The following is a 16492-nucleotide window of genomic DNA, read 5'->3' on the forward strand; positions in this document are numbered from 1 at the left end:
AAAAAAGGCGTTCTCTACTCTCCACTATGGTGGTAGAACTTTGTCCATAGAGGAGTTATTTACCCGTTTTGGGAAAGATAAATCAATGGCTTGTTGTTAGTCGTACTGGGTAGAAGACATTGACTGTACTTTACCTAATGCTTCCGAGATTGGGATTTAGGTGGAGATAGAGACTAAATCAACAGTCACATATAGCTCAAGTATAAAGCACAAAGCTATTAGTCTAGGGAGACTGAAACACATGTGTAGCCATACAAATCTGCTTGAACTTGATAAAAAATCACCCTGTAATATCCACGAAATAATGGTTGTCATCAAGACTATTACCTCACACGATGTGCGGTTTCCTGTAAGTACTTGTTCAGGAAATAGTAGGTTCACAAGCGCTAACAACACATCAAGACTTCACTGGACAAGGCCGGCTCAGACGGCATGAATCTTTCACCAGACTACTCAGCCGCATTTTGCATCCTGACCACCGACGACCCCAATTTTACCGGTCATGGCATGGTATGCAATGCACTCCAGCATCTATACTGGACTAAATCTGACGGGATATTCATAGACATTTACCATCGGCCGCGGAAATGAGCTCGTCTGTGGTGCAATCGACCTCCTCGCTCCATTAATACAAGGCAAAGACCTTTCTGAGCTCACCAAAAACTGGGGTAAAACATGGCGATACTTAACCTCAGACTCACAACTCCGCTGGGTAGGCCCTGAAAAAGGTGTTATACATCTAGCTCTCGGCGCCGTCGTCAATGCAATCTGGGACCTTTGGGCCAAGACGTTAGGAAAGCCTGTGTGGCGCGTTGTTGCGGATATGACGCCAGAAGAAGTCATCCAATGTATTGACTTTCGCTATATTTCTGACGTGCTGAGTCCTAATGATGCCTTGGAAATTCTGAGAGCAGCACAGAAGGGAAAGGCTGAGAGGATCCAGGAGGCTTTGAACAACCGTGCGGTTCCTGCGTACACTACCAGTGCCGGCTGGTTGGGGTATGGAGAAGACAAGATGAAGAAACTACTTGAGGACAGTGTGAAGCAGGGCTTCAAGTACTTCAAACTCAAGGTTGGGACAGATCTCGAGGAAGATCGACAGAGATTGAAGATTGCCCGTGACGTGCTGGGCTATGATAACGGCAACGTCCTCATGGTAGATGCGAATCAGGTAAGACCCAACTTCTAGGTCCGAGACCACGTAACTTACTATCCATTACAGGTCTGGTCTGTCACTGAAGCCATCACACACATGAATGCTCTCGCAGAGTTCAAACCTTGGTTCATCGAAGAACCGACGTCTCCAGACGACATTCTAGGACACGCTGCCATCCGCCAAGGTCTATCCAACACAACCCACGGCGCCATCGCAGTGGCAACAGGAGAAATGTGCCAGAACCGCGTCATGTTCAAACAGCTCCTCCAAGCAGGTGCCGTGGACATTATCCAGCCTGATGCATGCCGTGTTGGCGGTGTGAACGAGGTCTTGGCGATTCTGCTCCTCGCTGCCAAATTTAAAGTCCCCATTGTCCCACATTCAGGCGGTGTGGGACTACCAGAGTATACGCAGCACTTGAGTACTATCGACTATGTTGTCATCAGCGGACGGAAGAGCGTTTTGGAGTACGTAGATCACTTGCATGAGCATTTCCACCATCCGTCGGAGATTGTAAATGGGCACTATGTCACGCCCTTGATGCCTGGATATAGCGTGGAGATGAAGCCAGAGAGTTTGAACAGGTTTGCATATCCAGGCAACAACGCCAGTTGGTGGACAAGCAAGGAGGCAGAGGTTGTTATCAACCAACCGAGGGTCAAGGCGTTTTAGAGCTTGCGAGGATATTTCTTAAGCCCTTTTAGTCACGGTAGATAGCACTGTAATGGTTTTTGAGGTTAATAATGATGCAATTTTACACCTCCTGACTTTATCACTTTAACTCGTTCCATGACATTTAGGTATGCTGCAGGTCACTACTAACATTAATTTTGCCATTTAGGTTACTATTACCAGTTAAATCATCCCAGCAGTTATTCATCTGCTTAGAGATGCAGCTCCAGCATTCTGTCTACGATTTCGGCGATAGTTATGACTACAAACTCGCCACCGCTTCCTAAGCAAAGAATGCCTATTATCTCTAGGGTAGGTAGTAGAAGCGGTAGTCGGTGTAATTGAAATATATTCATGGTGGTTTCAATGATTTAAGCACCGAAATAGGCAAATGCGTATAGTAATTGTGGTATAGACACTCGAGCAAGATAGTCTGCTTCTTCTACGAACTAAATATGAAATAGATATGCATATGTGCATGCCCCTCACACCAACACTCCGACTGCCGCAGACTGCTTCAAATCTCTATCATCTGCTGCTGCGATATTCACAGCACCTGGCATCTTCACCTCCCGAGCAGATTCTCCGTCCAATGTCTTGGGCTTCTTACCAGTAAAGTCATAGTCTAGCCACTCCCCCAACATCAGGCGAACACGCTCACAAAGCGCCAGTCTGCTCTCCACTGACTGAGAGTCTAGCTCTGTATAGTCTAGTAAACTCTCAGAGTCGCCGGCAGCTTTAAGCACTCTTTTAGCTGCAAACACATTCTGCTCAAGATCAGAAAGGTTGCTGATTCCTGTGATGGTTGATACCGAGAACGAGGGAGTGCAATTCTGCTTCGCCTTTACAACAGCATATTGCATTGCCAGGGAACATAGACTTTCTTCACCCCCGTGCTTGTCCATCCACTCTGCGGCTTCGGCTGCAGCTGCTCTCAGTCCTTGAGGCGCAGGATGCCAATCGCCTGTCAGTCCAAGTGGGATTCCGCCCGTCCTCAATAGTCCGACAGCCAGTGGACTTGAGCAGAAGACTGAGTTAACACCAGCGGCGCGGAAACGATTGAAACCACGGGTCTCAGCCTGCGTGTTCTGGAGAGTGAGCTGTGCCCAGGTCTGAACGACGTCGACAGGGTGTCCATATTTCTTCTGGGCAAGGCTAGCGACTTCAGCTAGAACATCAATGTCGTAGCCCGAGATTCCGACCCGCAGAATGGCCCCAGCGCGTTGAAAGTCCAGCAGTACACCGACAGCAGTGACAGCTTCATCCAAGGAGACGTACTCAACATCATGGCAGAAGACAACGTCCAAGTACGTAGTACCAAATCGCTCTAGTGACCTGGCAACAGACTTTCTGATCCAGTCGGGGGAGTAATTAAACTCATTTTCCTTGATGCGGCCAACTTTGGTCATGAGTTCATAGTCGCTCCGTTGATATCTCGACTGGATACGGGGATCTGATAATGCAGCGCCCATGAGTTGCTCTGAGGGCTCATAGTATGGTGATGTGTCAATAGTGCACACGCCAAGTTCGAATGCGCGTAAGAGGATGTCGACGATAGGAAGAGATTCGGGATTGGGGTTCAGTTGGTAGCTAAAACCCGCTCCGCCCATCACCAAGGCTGGGGGTGAAGATGTCGATGACATTGTGTTGTGATGTTGGGTTGATGTATATCTTGTAGTAGAAAACGGAGTAGATGCTTGTTAGATGGAGATAGTTGAAGTTATGAACAAATAATTATCTGTAGCTATGACAGTTCCACTTGATTGGTAATCTGTATTGGTACTTTCAGTTGGGGTCCTAGATAGAAAGCAGTGGCTCAGACTTGCATGTTGCATTTAATAACTCTTAATGCGCTAAGTCGGCCCGGAGGGATTTTTTATCGCTACGTTCGCCCGTTACGCATGGGATCTGCAGCTTGTCAGAGTACCATTGGTATCTGCTAGTGGACACGCTTGCCAGGGATAGCTTGATTTTAAATATCCGTCGGTTAATTCTTCTATTCAGCCATCATCCCGCATTAGCCCGTCCGAGACTCCGCTAGCCATGCCCAATGGAACCTTGCTGACAGTCATCGTGCTCTGTTATCTCGATTGTTGCTTGAGACCTCTGCACAAAGACATTACTGCCAGGAATTTAGGGATAGATTGCGTAATGCCAGGTTTTGTGGGGAATGCATTTTGGAAGCTCGGAAGTCATTCATAGATACATCTGTTCATACCATTATCCCACTATCTTACACTATTGGCTCTTGAAAGGGATTCTATAGACCTGGTACTCATCTCCTGCATTAACAGGCAAGATATTAAACGTGGCAAACCCATCTGGACTTTCAGGTTCCAGCCTGACAAAGGCCTGGGCTGCATGCTGCTGTTTCGTACCAACCCAATATGCCCCAGCAGGAAACCTCATCGTCTTCTTGCTCAACTCCGTATTCACTGTGGTCAACGCAATGCCCTCGTACTTGGTTTCTGCTAGCGTAGCAGATGTGATGTTGTATGCTTCGACTTCACCTTCAAAGTCGACAGCAAGCTCATCCACGATAACACCAGCTGCTCGCAGGCGAAGGGCTGCGTTAGCCCAGGCTCTGCTGAAGATGTAGGCCTCGGGACGTGCGCGGGTGAGGTTACTCGCGGGAGGAGTATTGTTGCCGAACAAAACTGGAACCTCTGTGATGTTTCCAGTCTCGGCGTCGAGGTATGGCCATGTCGTCTCCATCCATCTTGGCTGGTCCCTTACAATGATCTCGTGGGCATTTTCGATGAAGTCCTTTCTAGCTTCTTCAACAGTTTCGTATACCAACTCCGCATTATCGGCGGCAATCTGCAAGACCGTCTCAGCAGCAGTCAAACCAGCTGTTGTTCTGCGCTGAAAGTTGCGATCTCCAATTCCGATTCCTCTCGTCTCAGATAGAAAGGCCAGTCCTTGACCGAGAAAAACAGTGACTTCGCCACGAGTATCGGTAACAAAGTCTTGAAGTTTGATGGTATCGTTTTCTTGTGATGCAACAACGTAGCCATCTGTTGTGAGGTTCTTCTTCCGTAAGGCGCTGGCAACTTCAGGGACAAACAGAGATTCCGCCATTGAACGAATATCAGCGTGGACATTAGGGTTCTTGAACGCCGAGAACTGGTTGTCCTGGACGGGGATATATGTCTTGTTCTCATATGTCAACCCTCTCCGGGCTCCATACTCGTGGCAATCAAGATGCACATGAGCATTGAACTTGAGGTTCAACTGTTTGACGTCCATGGTCTGTTGCGAAGCCATCTTGGTATGGTCTCGATTGGGGTCAAAGCTCGTCGCGAGGAGACGCTGAAAATAAGCAGATCCGTCGGGATTGTATCGTGGAAGAACAATAATATCGAGCTTTTCCAGAAGTCCAAGTGCCCATTCTGGTTCAGCATCCATTTTACCGAGGAGTGCAAGAAGTCCTTCTTCGCCAGCCGGTTCGTTCCCATGAACCCCTCCCTGCAGCCAAACTCGGACTTTGTTAGTGGTGTTACCCACTGGCGATGTCTGCAAGAGCGATTTTGATGCAGACAAAACAACATATGGAATCGAGCGTCCCTCTTCAGAAGTAAAGACAGGATTGTGATATGTCATCCACTCGTTGCGCGATGCCAGCGTCCACAAGAACTGTTCCAGCGTCTGCTGGGAGTTTGGTGCTGATGTGCCATTTGCGAAGCCTGGAGCGACATTCTCAGGATTGATGAAGGCTGGAGAGTAGAGCTTTTGGTCTACATCCGGAAAGTTGGCGGCAATTTGAGGAGGATCTGCCTCAAAAGGGACTTGGTTTCCTGCATAAGAGAGCGCTGCGACTCCCGAAAGGAGTGTTGAAAACACAAGAGAATGCATTGTTGTTTACTGGAGAAGGCTTCTTGAGACGCATGTTTTCTTCCTTTATATTTATTGGAACCCCTCCGAGCCAAGTACCGGTGTTACACTGAGCTTCCCTCTTGATACTAGTAAGTGATTATCATTGTCGAATAAGATAAAGGTCGACTTGGAACCCCGCGATTTGGGGTATCGCCAAGCTCTGTGATCCACTGTTATCACTTGGCAGTCCGACCACGGCGGCCAACTTTGACCGTACACTTGGAAAGTCGTATTTTTGTATCGGGGAACCTATTGGGGTACTGATTAAGGTATGCGTCTGTAGAGATTCGAGTGCGCTGGCCTCTGATGGGTCAAGGGAGTCGAACTGCTGTAGACGCATGGGACAAGAATAAGAAAACCAAGAGCAAAGTCTCTGACATTGTACAAAACTGAGGTATACTCTATTTAATCCTTCTTCGATAAATCTAGAAAAGCTGACTGAGATTAAATTAAGCTTATAATTAAACCTGCGCGATATTGGTGCGGGCAGGAAGCTAGGGATGTTCGCCGCACCAGGAGTTTCCTTGCGGATAGCGGGAACATTACCCGCCCAGTCGGCTGGACTAGCGGATATGTACCATGGGCATGAATGATCTAATACTACCACTTTATCTTTCCAGCATGGATTGACAGTAAGTTGTAGATAAGCAGTGGAACCTTTGTAAGGAGACTAAGTCTATGAAATGTGTAGTCCATGCAATAACGTATAGTAGAGATCTTATCAATATCCAAGCGGTTGACAATCGATCAGTTTCCATAAGTCGGACGCTGAGGTGCCGCAGGTTGAGCTCCAATGCGGTTGTCGAAGTACGTATGTTGTTGGTGCCTTAACGTTATAGTAGCAGAGGCCACGAGAGTAACTCTCAAGACAGATACTTGATATACAACGGTCTTTATCCAATCCAAGTACTCTACAAGACTGGCCCTGGTAGTGCGAGTTACTTTGCGCCAGAAACAGCAATTCATAGGCTGCGTGAGCAGCTGTTGTGCCAACAAAGGCTCATTCGAGACGTGTCTCAGGCTTCAGAATCTTACAGAAATTTCAGTTTGAAAGAACGCCAAGTTGCTAAGAGAAAAGTAAAGAAAAACGCGACCGAAGTCTTCGCTGTTATACCTACATTCCACTGTTTTCTCATCAACGGGAAATGCTATCTGGCTAGTCGCAATGGACTAACATGGCGAACGGGCTCTGGGGCGGTCAATGCAGTACAATCTCTCGGTTTCAATGGCCCATGCTTATTTTCTTCGGCACTTCTGGAATTTTGGTGGGCTAACTAATAATGATGGAGCTCAGACGTGTCTTGAACGCGCATCCGGTGTTACTATAAATAGATGACGTGAATTAGCCAGAGGCTGAGTGAAAATAGACAGTTTGTCAGAGATGAGGCTGAGCTCAAGATATGGTACATTATGGATTGATACTGCTAGCCGCCCAATAGTAAGTACAGCAGCGTATCAAGTATACCGTATATACCATGGCGATTACCGACTCTGGCATTCTCTCCCTTTTTGTACTTTTGCTAGCTGGAAATTCTGGCCGAAGGTACGAGACGCATGCCGGAAAAGCTGCTGCAGATATTAACAGCCTTGGGGTCGTATGAGAGAACGGTAACCTAGCCCATCAAAAGCAAGCAATTGAGAGAAGAAATCGCATTATTTATCCCTGATACGGAATTATCACAGTCACAAATTTCCAGCTCGTTTACCATCGATGGTGATACGCGAAGCTTGTCCCACTTATACGAGTCCAGATATCCCTGCTGGTAGTGGCTATACGTGTATAGCAAACAGGCCATCCGCAATATCCGTACCTCAGCTCCTTGATGCTGACTTGTACTGCAGACTGAATGGCTAGTCAAAGGGCTTAAGATAAGCTTAAGACATTTGAAGTCCAGTGCCCCTCTTCTGGAGGAACTTGCCGCGTCAGGTGCGCGCTCTTATGAATTCCGGGGCCAAGTCCGCGTATTTTAATACACAACTCCTCAATACTTTCTATAAGTACTTCAGCAATAAAGATAAATAATCTTTGCTGTTTTCCCATTATGTGCTTTTAATCTTACATTTCCTTTAGCTTGTTTACTATTTATTGCATTTCCTTCTCTTTCTCATCCATTTACCTGTCCTTACAGAATAAATCGCACTCATTTGCATAAGACTTCATACTCCACGATCGTTTTCTTTTTCTTCTCCACTATCACTCCCTCAGAATAGCAATGGCAGGTTTTACGTTCTATAACTACGAGCCCTCTTTACCAGCGGCAGCCGCATTTGTCATCATTTTCACCGCCGCCGCTCTGATTCACTTATGGCAGATGTTCCGACATCGAACATGGTACTTTATCCCATTTCTCATCGGCTGTCTCTGTAAGTACCCTTGTCTTCACATCTATGAAAAAATGCTGACTCTCCACAGTCGAGGCATTCGGCTACGTCGGCCGTGCACTCTCCGCAAACGAAGCTCCGGACTACACCAAGAACCCGTATATCATGCAGTCGATATTGCTCCTCCTCGGTCCGGCACTCCTCGCCGCGTCTATTTACATGATACTGGGCCGGTTGATAGTTCTTTTGGATTCAGGCCACTTATCCCTGATTCGAACGAAGTGGTTGACCAAGGTCTTCGTCATCGGCGACGTGCTATCTTTCCTGGCACAGAGTGGAGGTGGCGGTATGCTCGCCTCAGCAAAGGATAAGGATAAGGTGAAAATGGGCGAAAACATGATCGTTGGCGGATTGCTCATTCAGATCGTCTTCTTTGGCTTCTTTATGGTTGTCACGGTTGTCTTTCACATGCGGATTCGCTCTCGTCCGACTTCTCAATCTCTTGTCCTGAACACTCCTTGGGAAAAGCTGATTTTCATCCTTTACGCCTCGAGCCTTTTTATCCTTGTTCGGTCAGTCTTCCGTGTCGCGGAATATGTTCTTGGGAAAGACGGAGCGCTGCAGTCTAAAGAGTATTGGATCTATATCTTTGATGCGACGCTCATGTCCTTTGTTGCTATTCTCTTCAATATCTTTCACCCTAGCCAGGTAATCGACAATCTTGGGGCCGAAAAGCCGAGATATACGGTAGATGAGTATCCCTTGCATACCGTATAGTTTACTCAAAGCTTACGGAGAGCTTTAGTGGGTATATCATAAGGCATCTCTGTCATCAGACACTTAGAAGCATAATCAGATGTATGTATCAATAGACAAACTTTAACGAGAGCTTTTCAAGGCACTGCAACATGCTACAGAGTGCTCGTTTATCCCCATTTTCTCAGGTGCCGTTCGCAGGTTGTGTATAGAGATGACCATCAATTGTGGTATTCATGGTCCCATTTGCCTGGAATATGTTCTTCAAAATGTCAATAGTAAGGTGAAAGCCACCCGGGCTTGTCTTCTTGGTATTCTTTGAGCTTCCAGTTTGAGTCAGGTCAGAATACCAATCGACATGACTGAGCGTCAGAGATGGAAACGTGGCGCGAACTGTTTCTGATCCTGACAGAAACGTTGATCCATCATCTGAGAAGTCATGATAGACTACACTGATCTCATTGACAGATGCATCATCTCCCCTCACGATCTCAACATCCGCATATCCACAACTGAGCCCCATTAGAGTATAGTTCCCAGGTGCTGGCTCGGAACGCTGTGGATCGATTTCTCCTGGAGAGTATTCAACGCCCCATGGTACCTCATCCGAGACGGGATCGACTGGAGGAAGATCGAGGGGCTCCCAAGTAGTAAGAGTTGCCAATACTACACGCACTCGTCTACCTCCTGGCTCCTTAGACGGATAGCACGGAAGCGGGTTTGTCCCCCCGCACGCAGGTGGAAGTGTTTGAGCCTCCCCGTACGCAATCTGGGTGCCGTCCGGAGACCATGTCGGGTCAGCCATTGCATTCCACTCCGGGTCATTATAGTCGCCACTACCAGGAACAACCTTCCCTTCCCCATTGATCTTCTGCCCAAAGTATTCCCCACGATCACCATACCTATCCAAAAGATACGGCCTGAAGAATCGTCTCTGTCCGTTGTTTCTTGTCGACGCTGTAATTGATGCACTGACAAGGTCGGTAATAGGTGGAATATGTCTCATGCCAGAGAGCCACATTTGACGGTCTGTTCCCCGTGTATCCAAAACCGCCATCCAATTATCGTCAGGTGAGATAGCAATAGGATCGCAGTATTCTGGGTGGCTTGTAAGTCGCCGGACTTTGCCGGTCTGCAAGTGAACAGCGAAGACATCAATGTTGGAGGACTCGGCCGGATAGCCGATGTACGTAGCTTCAGTTCCCCTGCCGCTGAAACCACGAAGCTCGCCTACAGTTATGGCGTTCCGATTTATGGTGATGTGCTTACCACGCATCGCAATAGGTTGGTCCGCTTCTGGGTTGAAGAGTCGGGTGACTTTGATGAGATCGTAACGTGGGACAAGTGGTATGCCCACCACTGGTTCCGCGTTGAACTCCAATCTTCCGAAGTACGCGTACTGACCGATCTTTTGACCGTTAGTTGTGAAAGCATTGAACCCAAGATGGACGTCGTCGGGGTGCAAACGCAGTTCCCGAATAGCGCCGCCTTCCCCTGTCCCATCAGGACTTTGATTCCACCGTATGGGATAAACATGAGTGCTTTCGGGTGTGCAGGCCGCATCAACCAGTTCAGCATCTCCACAGTCGAGTATATTGGTGCCATATAGAAGTCTCTTTCCGTCGCCAAATGCCTGGGGGTAGCTATATGTCGGGTTCATTCCTCTTGTGTTTTTCTCACCCAGTCCACAAGTGAGACACTTCCATGGACTTCCACTCGGGAATACCTTGCCATCGGTCTTGATGACGATGATCTGACTGCCATTGTAAACGCTAGAAGGGTCCGGAGATGACGGAGCGCCTGTAAAGGTGACGTGGACCAAAACGTGCTTTCCATCAGGTAAGAAGCCACCCGTTTGGAAGTCCGCGTTCGAGGCAAGAGTCATGCATCCAGTGCCATTTCGATTCACTTTTGGCGTGCAAGCACCGGTGTCATTGCTTGGTGCAACTGGTGGCAGGGGAAGTGTTGAAAGGCTGATGGGTTCTGGATTTGGCGGGGCATCGTGCGCTTTGTCGGTCGACATAATAAACTGAGAGCTTGGAAGTGCCAGTGCCCTCCCTACACAGCTCAGTATGAGTAACTGGCGGCAATGCATTCTGAATATTGATACTTTGCAGTTTTTACGCGGCTTTGTGTGTACAATGAAATATTTGGCAAGGCCGGTACTTATAAGCTTCGTACTGCCTCTCGAGACTCGCAGGCCACAGCTTTCTCGAATGTTAGCTGAAGACTTCTATTCCCATTTTTCATATCAGGCCAATGAATACAAAATACCCTAAACAGGATCTTGTCTACATGTAGACTATTATCAAGAGACTTGATTTTCTATAATATGGATAAACTGCCCCTGGATATAAATATATTCATTACATTACTCGAAATCCTCTCTGATGCATTTTGTACTGTGCTAATACTGGCATGCACTAATTGCTAGTACAGAATAGTGAATAGGAGCGAACCCACAGCAACGTCATTGGCATTGACCCGTATAATGCCTAATACGCGGAGGTCCCTGCTATACGCGTATTTCGTATTTTGTCATTCGCGTGCAATTTCTTCCCCCTTAACCTGGACCATCAATTTAGTGGAATTTGCAACAATGGAGGCATGACCTACTGCTCAATCGTCTTGACGAGGTTTTAGATCCCTTACGTAGTATACTTCAATTGAAGGAATCACCATGTAATGGCCATTTTCAGCACTTACCATAAATTTACGCGTCAATGTCCAAGATGCGTCACTACTCTCGTTGGTGCTGGTTTGCTGGTCACACAGAAACGTAGACAATGACCCTAATGTAACTATTGCTCTGATTTATCATGTTCAAATTGCTCTCTGTAGAGTCCTTGCTCAGATATTTACATTAAACTTTAAAAGTACTACATAAATTAAAATTCTATAAGACTCCGAAAAAACCTTGCGCACTATGATCCCGTCATACAGTGACGACTTTAACTTCGGGTCCTTCAATCTTCTTGACCTTGCGGCCCTCCCACCACGACATCAGACCAGCCAACAATCCTGTACCGCAACCTAGACCGATGAAAGTACCAGTAGCCCAGCTCTTTTGCATGGAGTCAGCATGTCAACCTCGAATTGCTTGGGGGATTTGGAAGAAGTGAACTTACGGGACGGTCAATGCGATTATAACCCCACATGAAATAGCACAAAACAGCTTGTAGGAATGTATTCAGCACCATCATATAGATAGTGAATCCCAGTTTCCAAAGCGGCGTCGGAGGCGCCTTCTCGCCAGTGAACGTGGTTGAACGAGGAAGAGTAGCAGTCGAGTCAGCCGGGCTTGTGCTCTGTTCCGTAGCCCAGGTAGGAGGTCGAAACCAAGCCTTGTTTTGTTCTGTGAGCTTCTGCATAGCAGGGACATCCTTCCAGAAGACAGCACGGGTGTAGCGGTACCAGTCGCGGAAGCGCCACGGGGCAAGACCAAAGCCCGTTACACAGAAGAGGGCGTTGAGGATCTGACTGTCTATCTCAAGCCATTTCTTACGCGCTGAGTTGTTGTCGTTGGCGCTGGGATGGTTCATGGCTGGTGCGACATTGAGCAGGAGGAAGAAGAGCATTGCCTAGAGATGAAGAATTAGAACTGTAAAACAGAAGGATATCGATTCATCAATCCACTTACGCCCCATGCCTGTAGAACGTCGATTAGCTAGCTGAACTTACGGAATAACCAGACAAGGGCTACTTACCACAATATTGAGACCGTAGAGCGTGATGAGGAAGCCGGATGGCGTGAGAAAGAATTTCCAAAAGGCCTTTAGGCCGTTCATGATGGTTGGTCCCCATTTCTCCTTCTCATCAGCCTTGTGCTTCTCATATAGGCTTTTCCGTCGCTCCAATCGCTGTCGGTGCTTTTCGCGCAGATGGAAATGATGGTGATGGTGCTCTCTAGGTGCCTCGGTGATAGTCTCCTCCCTCGACGAACCCTGCTCCACGTCTACCTCCTCAGGAATTGCGACGGGCTCCTCGGCGAAAGGGTCCTTGTCAAACTTTGGAATCACACTGGGTCTGCGAGTGAGCGTCGCTGTCCTGACCAGCGTGAGTTCGCCGTCTGGCTCGGGGACAGCGTAACGCGCAGAGTGGCCTTGAGCGTTGAACTCGATCTTATCGCCGCCAGATTCGGCGTCGCGGAGTTCAGTGAGATTGGGCGCTTGTGCGATGGCGGTACCCGTGGCTTGCCACATGCCCAGCTGCGGGTTGGCATTGATGATGGATAGCGACGCGCCGCGGACGCGACCGACGAAGCCATTGTTTGGCGGCGGCTCCGACATTGCGGCTGATACTTAAGGAGTCTCCTGCCTCTGGTGATATCGTCGAATTTGAGGCTCAGAGACGATTCAATTGATGGTGCAAGGTTCGTTGGGGTAAATCTGACGGTATTGACTTAATCTTATTTCTTCGGAGTCGGCACTTGGTTGCTTCCGGTCTGCTCATCTTACTGAATGCAGTAAAACGCCGGAGGATGTTACACCAGCGAAGGCCCGCATCCCGGCTTTTACCCGCTTAATCATCAGATAAAGTTCTAACCAGAGCGAGGGATAAACAAAACTAACTAGATGCGATTTAGATCGTCGGCGTCTAAAAGTGCCGACTCCGCGGACAATCCTGGTCTGTTGATCGCTCCAGGGAGGGGGCCATGGAAGTTGATGCTGCTGATCATTTTTGATCTAAATGTAGTTCATGTCTTCACGCGCTTGCGGCCTAGAAATGTCAAGATACAGACTTGTACCTCTGTAACTTCACTGCAAGCTATTCTACCACCAAGCCTATCTATCATCGATGAAATAGCTCGTCCAAGACGTGTGCCAAACAAAAATACGAAGACGTACTACCCATCGCTATGACGGACGAGCAAACGCAGCATTGTGCACAAAGAACAGGTCAAAGCATTTTTGCATCTTTATTCATAGACGAAACAGGCTATAGTGATTTGGAAATCAAACTCTCCGAATACTCTGCAATGCTATTACTCTAGACATCGCACTCCAGCATACTGCCGCTGCACATATAAGTACCATGCTCCGCGCGATTTAACATCTTCAAAACATCTCTAAAGGCCCAGGGTAGCCCAGAGCGCAAGTCCACCAACAACCCAAGGAAACATCATCCTCACAGCCATCTGCGCATTGAACTCCTGCATGAGGTCCAAGACATTCTTCGCACTGGTATTCAAAGGTTCAGTCTCCGAAGACTTTGAGTCCGCAATGTCCAGAAGCTTGTAAGACGGGCCGAGCATCACCTTTCGAACCCAGATCCAACCGAGGGGCATAAGTCCTCCTGCGGTAGCCCATATCTTCCAAGACAGAGCAGAGCTGTTTTCCTTGTATTCTCCGTAGGCGATAGTGCCGATCACAATAATTGTGGTCAGGTCAACCCATGGCACAGTGGCTGACATGGACCAGTAAAAGTATTCCCATTGCTTCGCAGCGTCTTTGGGCGACTTTTGGACGATTGGGTAGACTGAGGGGAGAAGACGGTAACCTGATGTCATGGTGCCGCCGTTGATGAGACTGCCAGCGATGGCAATACCCTTGAGGGCGGGGAGATAGGCATGAAGGGAAGACATATTTGTGTGCTTATTGGAGGGTTTTCTTTGAGTAAGTTCAGATGAGAATGAAGCCGTTTGTGACTATGTGTAGAGTCAAACGATAAGAAATGCACCAAATACTTGCTGGTAGTCTTATTGAAGTTTTTCACTTGCACTTGAAAGAGGAACCCGTTGTTATAGTAAGATCGCCTTGAGCAGTCTTGAGGGAGCAGCCAGCATTTACATACAAGGCTTCATGCATAGAAACCACTGGACAAGTTGTAATCGCACTGTAAGCCAGACTAGTAACTATCACAATACATACGTAAGGTCCTGGTTGTGCACAGCCCATTGGGTCCTAACTCCAAAAGGAACTCCAGCTGAGATTATACTCGAAGGTTGCAGTGCGCCACTGGGGAAGCCGCTGGCCGGTTCAGGGTCTATGTGATTGTTGCAGGGACAGTGGAGGGAGCTGAAAATCTCGACGCAGCTGTAGCTAATGATAACAAAGGATGGCTCACAATTCGCTCACCATAATCTTCACTTTAACTGAGACATTCACAATCCCCAAGACGGTCTTGGCTACAGCGTTCAGGGTTGCAATATTGGCTCTAGCGCCTGCCCCCGGCCTGCATTAGCCTTTGCAATAGTTATGTTGTTACCCCTCAGCGCTAGCCCACGGTAGGCCGTGCTCTGCTCGTCTTGGGATTAGTACCTTTTTTTGTGGCTGGCTGTTCTGTCGAGTTTGAGCATTTTGGGACTCTCAGAAACACGGTATTTTTCCAAAAGTCCATTTGGTCCAAAAGAAGACAAGGCTTATATCGAAGCTCCTGAAATTGAGGCCCCCCAAGCCGCCGATCATATTGGAGCAGATACAAAGTCATCTCGGGACATTTTCCTAAATGATGCGGTATTTGTAACTGTGCAGTACATCCTAGGCAGGTCCCAAGTAATTATGATGTTTAAAAAGGAAAGTTTGCACGTGAGCTTATATATTACATTCAGTCTCAGCTGGTCGTTGCTCGCAAGTAAAATCATATCTGTATAGAATAATAAAATTGATAACGCGATTAATGACAAAATAACTAGAACTTCACGCCAACAGCATTCACCAAATTCTTAACAGCACTAAAGAACTCGACAAGACCCATTGTCCACCATGATCTCCTCTTCCAGCCCTCCTCAATAGGCAGCCTCTCTTCTTCAAAGATAGCTCTGACATACTTGACGGGAATCGTCTTTCCATCTCCAAAACAGCCCATCATCAGTGCGATCTGTCCGCAGTTGACTTGATGTTCAGCTGGTCCATAAACCAACTCTGGATTATCCTCCAATTGACGTGAGATGCGGGCCTTGATGAACCGGGCAAGGTCTTCAATGGTGAGAGTTTCACCATCAAAAGAATTATCTAGCATCTCCTCGATCAAGTCTTCCTGAGGATCATTGTTTCCCTGCTTCTGAGCAATGTCTCTTCTTGACAGGGAAATGTCATGCTCGATAGCGCCGTGGGAAGCAAGATCAACAAGGTTGAGATACTTCTTTCCATCAGTGATCTGCTCCTTGTTCCAGCAACCGAAATAGTCAAAGAAGGAATAAGGGTTCTTGATGAGGGACCAGATCCTCTGCCATGTGCCGACAGGCTTTTTCATGTATGCCTTGGCTGGGTTTTGGTACTCAAAGTAGGTGGGTATGGCAAAGACGGAGCCAAGAAGAGAACTCATGCCGACGTGCTTCATTGAGGCATTGAGATCGTCCATGAGAATGCCGCGTCCGCTGCGCTCAAGATAGCCATGGTTTGCAAGAGCATTCACGACCGGGCAGGGACTTCTGCTGGCGCCAGGAGGAGCTTTTGCAAATTCTCCAACGGCGAGTGAGGGAGGCATTGGAACGATGACCGACATGGGCTTTGAGAGTCGTGAAGAGATGGAGAATGAATAAGGGAAGGCAAATGAACTGATTTTGCAACAGCAGAGGGACGTGGGATTGTTGCTCCTTGAACCAATACGAGCTGTTATACTATGAGGGGAAGAAGCTACAGGTTCACTGGCGAGCCTCAGTTATCAATGACCAATTGTTTCGAGGTTAATTGCAGTGAGGTCTAGACCTGTAGCGTGGTATTTGTGGCGGCCAGTTGAGCGCTGAGCATTTCCAATAGTCCCAAGAGC

General features: G+C 47.8%; 8 protein-coding genes across 8 annotated transcripts; 2 read left to right on the forward strand and 6 right to left on the reverse strand.

Annotated features, from left to right (window-relative positions):
• Positions 1-304: 304 nt before the first annotated feature.
• Positions 305-1828, forward strand: FPRO_03898 (putative L-alanine-DL-glutamate epimerase and related enzymes of enolase superfamily; the record flags this gene model as incomplete). Its single annotated transcript, XM_031224000.1, has 4 exons — positions 305-349; positions 403-510; positions 566-1171; positions 1223-1828. 4 exons carry the CDS (start codon positions 305-307, stop codon positions 1826-1828), a joined length of 1365 nt encoding a protein of 454 aa, XP_031089304.1.
• A 485-nt stretch (positions 1829-2313) lies between these two features.
• Positions 2314-3471, reverse strand: FPRO_03897 (uncharacterized protein; the record flags this gene model as incomplete). The annotated part of the gene is made up of 1 exon (XM_031224001.1): positions 2314-3471. The coding sequence occupies one exon, from the start codon at positions 3469-3471 to the stop codon at positions 2314-2316; it is 1158 nt and encodes a 385-aa protein (XP_031089305.1).
• A 595-nt stretch (positions 3472-4066) lies between these two features.
• FPRO_03896 (uncharacterized protein) lies at positions 4067-5683 on the reverse strand (the record flags this gene model as incomplete). Its single annotated transcript, XM_031224003.1, has 1 exon — positions 4067-5683. One exon carries the CDS (start codon positions 5681-5683, stop codon positions 4067-4069), a length of 1617 nt encoding a protein of 538 aa, XP_031089306.1.
• A 2234-nt stretch (positions 5684-7917) lies between these two features.
• On the forward strand, positions 7918-8803 carry FPRO_03895 (uncharacterized protein; the record flags this gene model as incomplete). Its single annotated transcript, XM_031224004.1, has 2 exons — positions 7918-8068; positions 8118-8803. 2 exons carry the CDS (start codon positions 7918-7920, stop codon positions 8801-8803), a joined length of 837 nt encoding a protein of 278 aa, XP_031089307.1.
• A 163-nt stretch (positions 8804-8966) lies between these two features.
• Positions 8967-10805, reverse strand: FPRO_03894 (uncharacterized protein; the record flags this gene model as incomplete). Its single annotated transcript, XM_031224005.1, has 1 exon — positions 8967-10805. One exon carries the CDS (start codon positions 10803-10805, stop codon positions 8967-8969), a length of 1839 nt encoding a protein of 612 aa, XP_031089308.1.
• Positions 10806-11717: 912 nt separating this feature from the next.
• Positions 11718-13071, reverse strand: FPRO_03893 (uncharacterized protein; the record flags this gene model as incomplete). Its single annotated transcript, XM_031224006.1, has 4 exons — positions 11718-11846; positions 11911-12363; positions 12423-12431; positions 12490-13071. The coding sequence occupies 4 exons, from the start codon at positions 13069-13071 to the stop codon at positions 11718-11720; spliced, it is 1173 nt and encodes a 390-aa protein (XP_031089309.1).
• A 779-nt stretch (positions 13072-13850) lies between these two features.
• FPRO_03892 (uncharacterized protein) lies at positions 13851-14366 on the reverse strand (the record flags this gene model as incomplete). Its single annotated transcript, XM_031224007.1, has 1 exon — positions 13851-14366. The coding sequence occupies one exon, from the start codon at positions 14364-14366 to the stop codon at positions 13851-13853; it is 516 nt and encodes a 171-aa protein (XP_031089310.1).
• A 1046-nt stretch (positions 14367-15412) lies between these two features.
• FPRO_03891 (uncharacterized protein) lies at positions 15413-16210 on the reverse strand (the record flags this gene model as incomplete). The annotated part of the gene is made up of 1 exon (XM_031224008.1): positions 15413-16210. One exon carries the CDS (start codon positions 16208-16210, stop codon positions 15413-15415), a length of 798 nt encoding a protein of 265 aa, XP_031089311.1.
• Positions 16211-16492: the final 282 nt, after the last annotated feature.

This window comes from Fusarium proliferatum, assembly GCF_900067095.1.
Source record: "Fusarium proliferatum ET1 genome assembly, contig: FPRO_scaffold014, whole genome shotgun sequence".
Taxonomy (NCBI): Eukaryota; Fungi; Ascomycota; class Sordariomycetes; order Hypocreales; family Nectriaceae; genus Fusarium; species Fusarium proliferatum.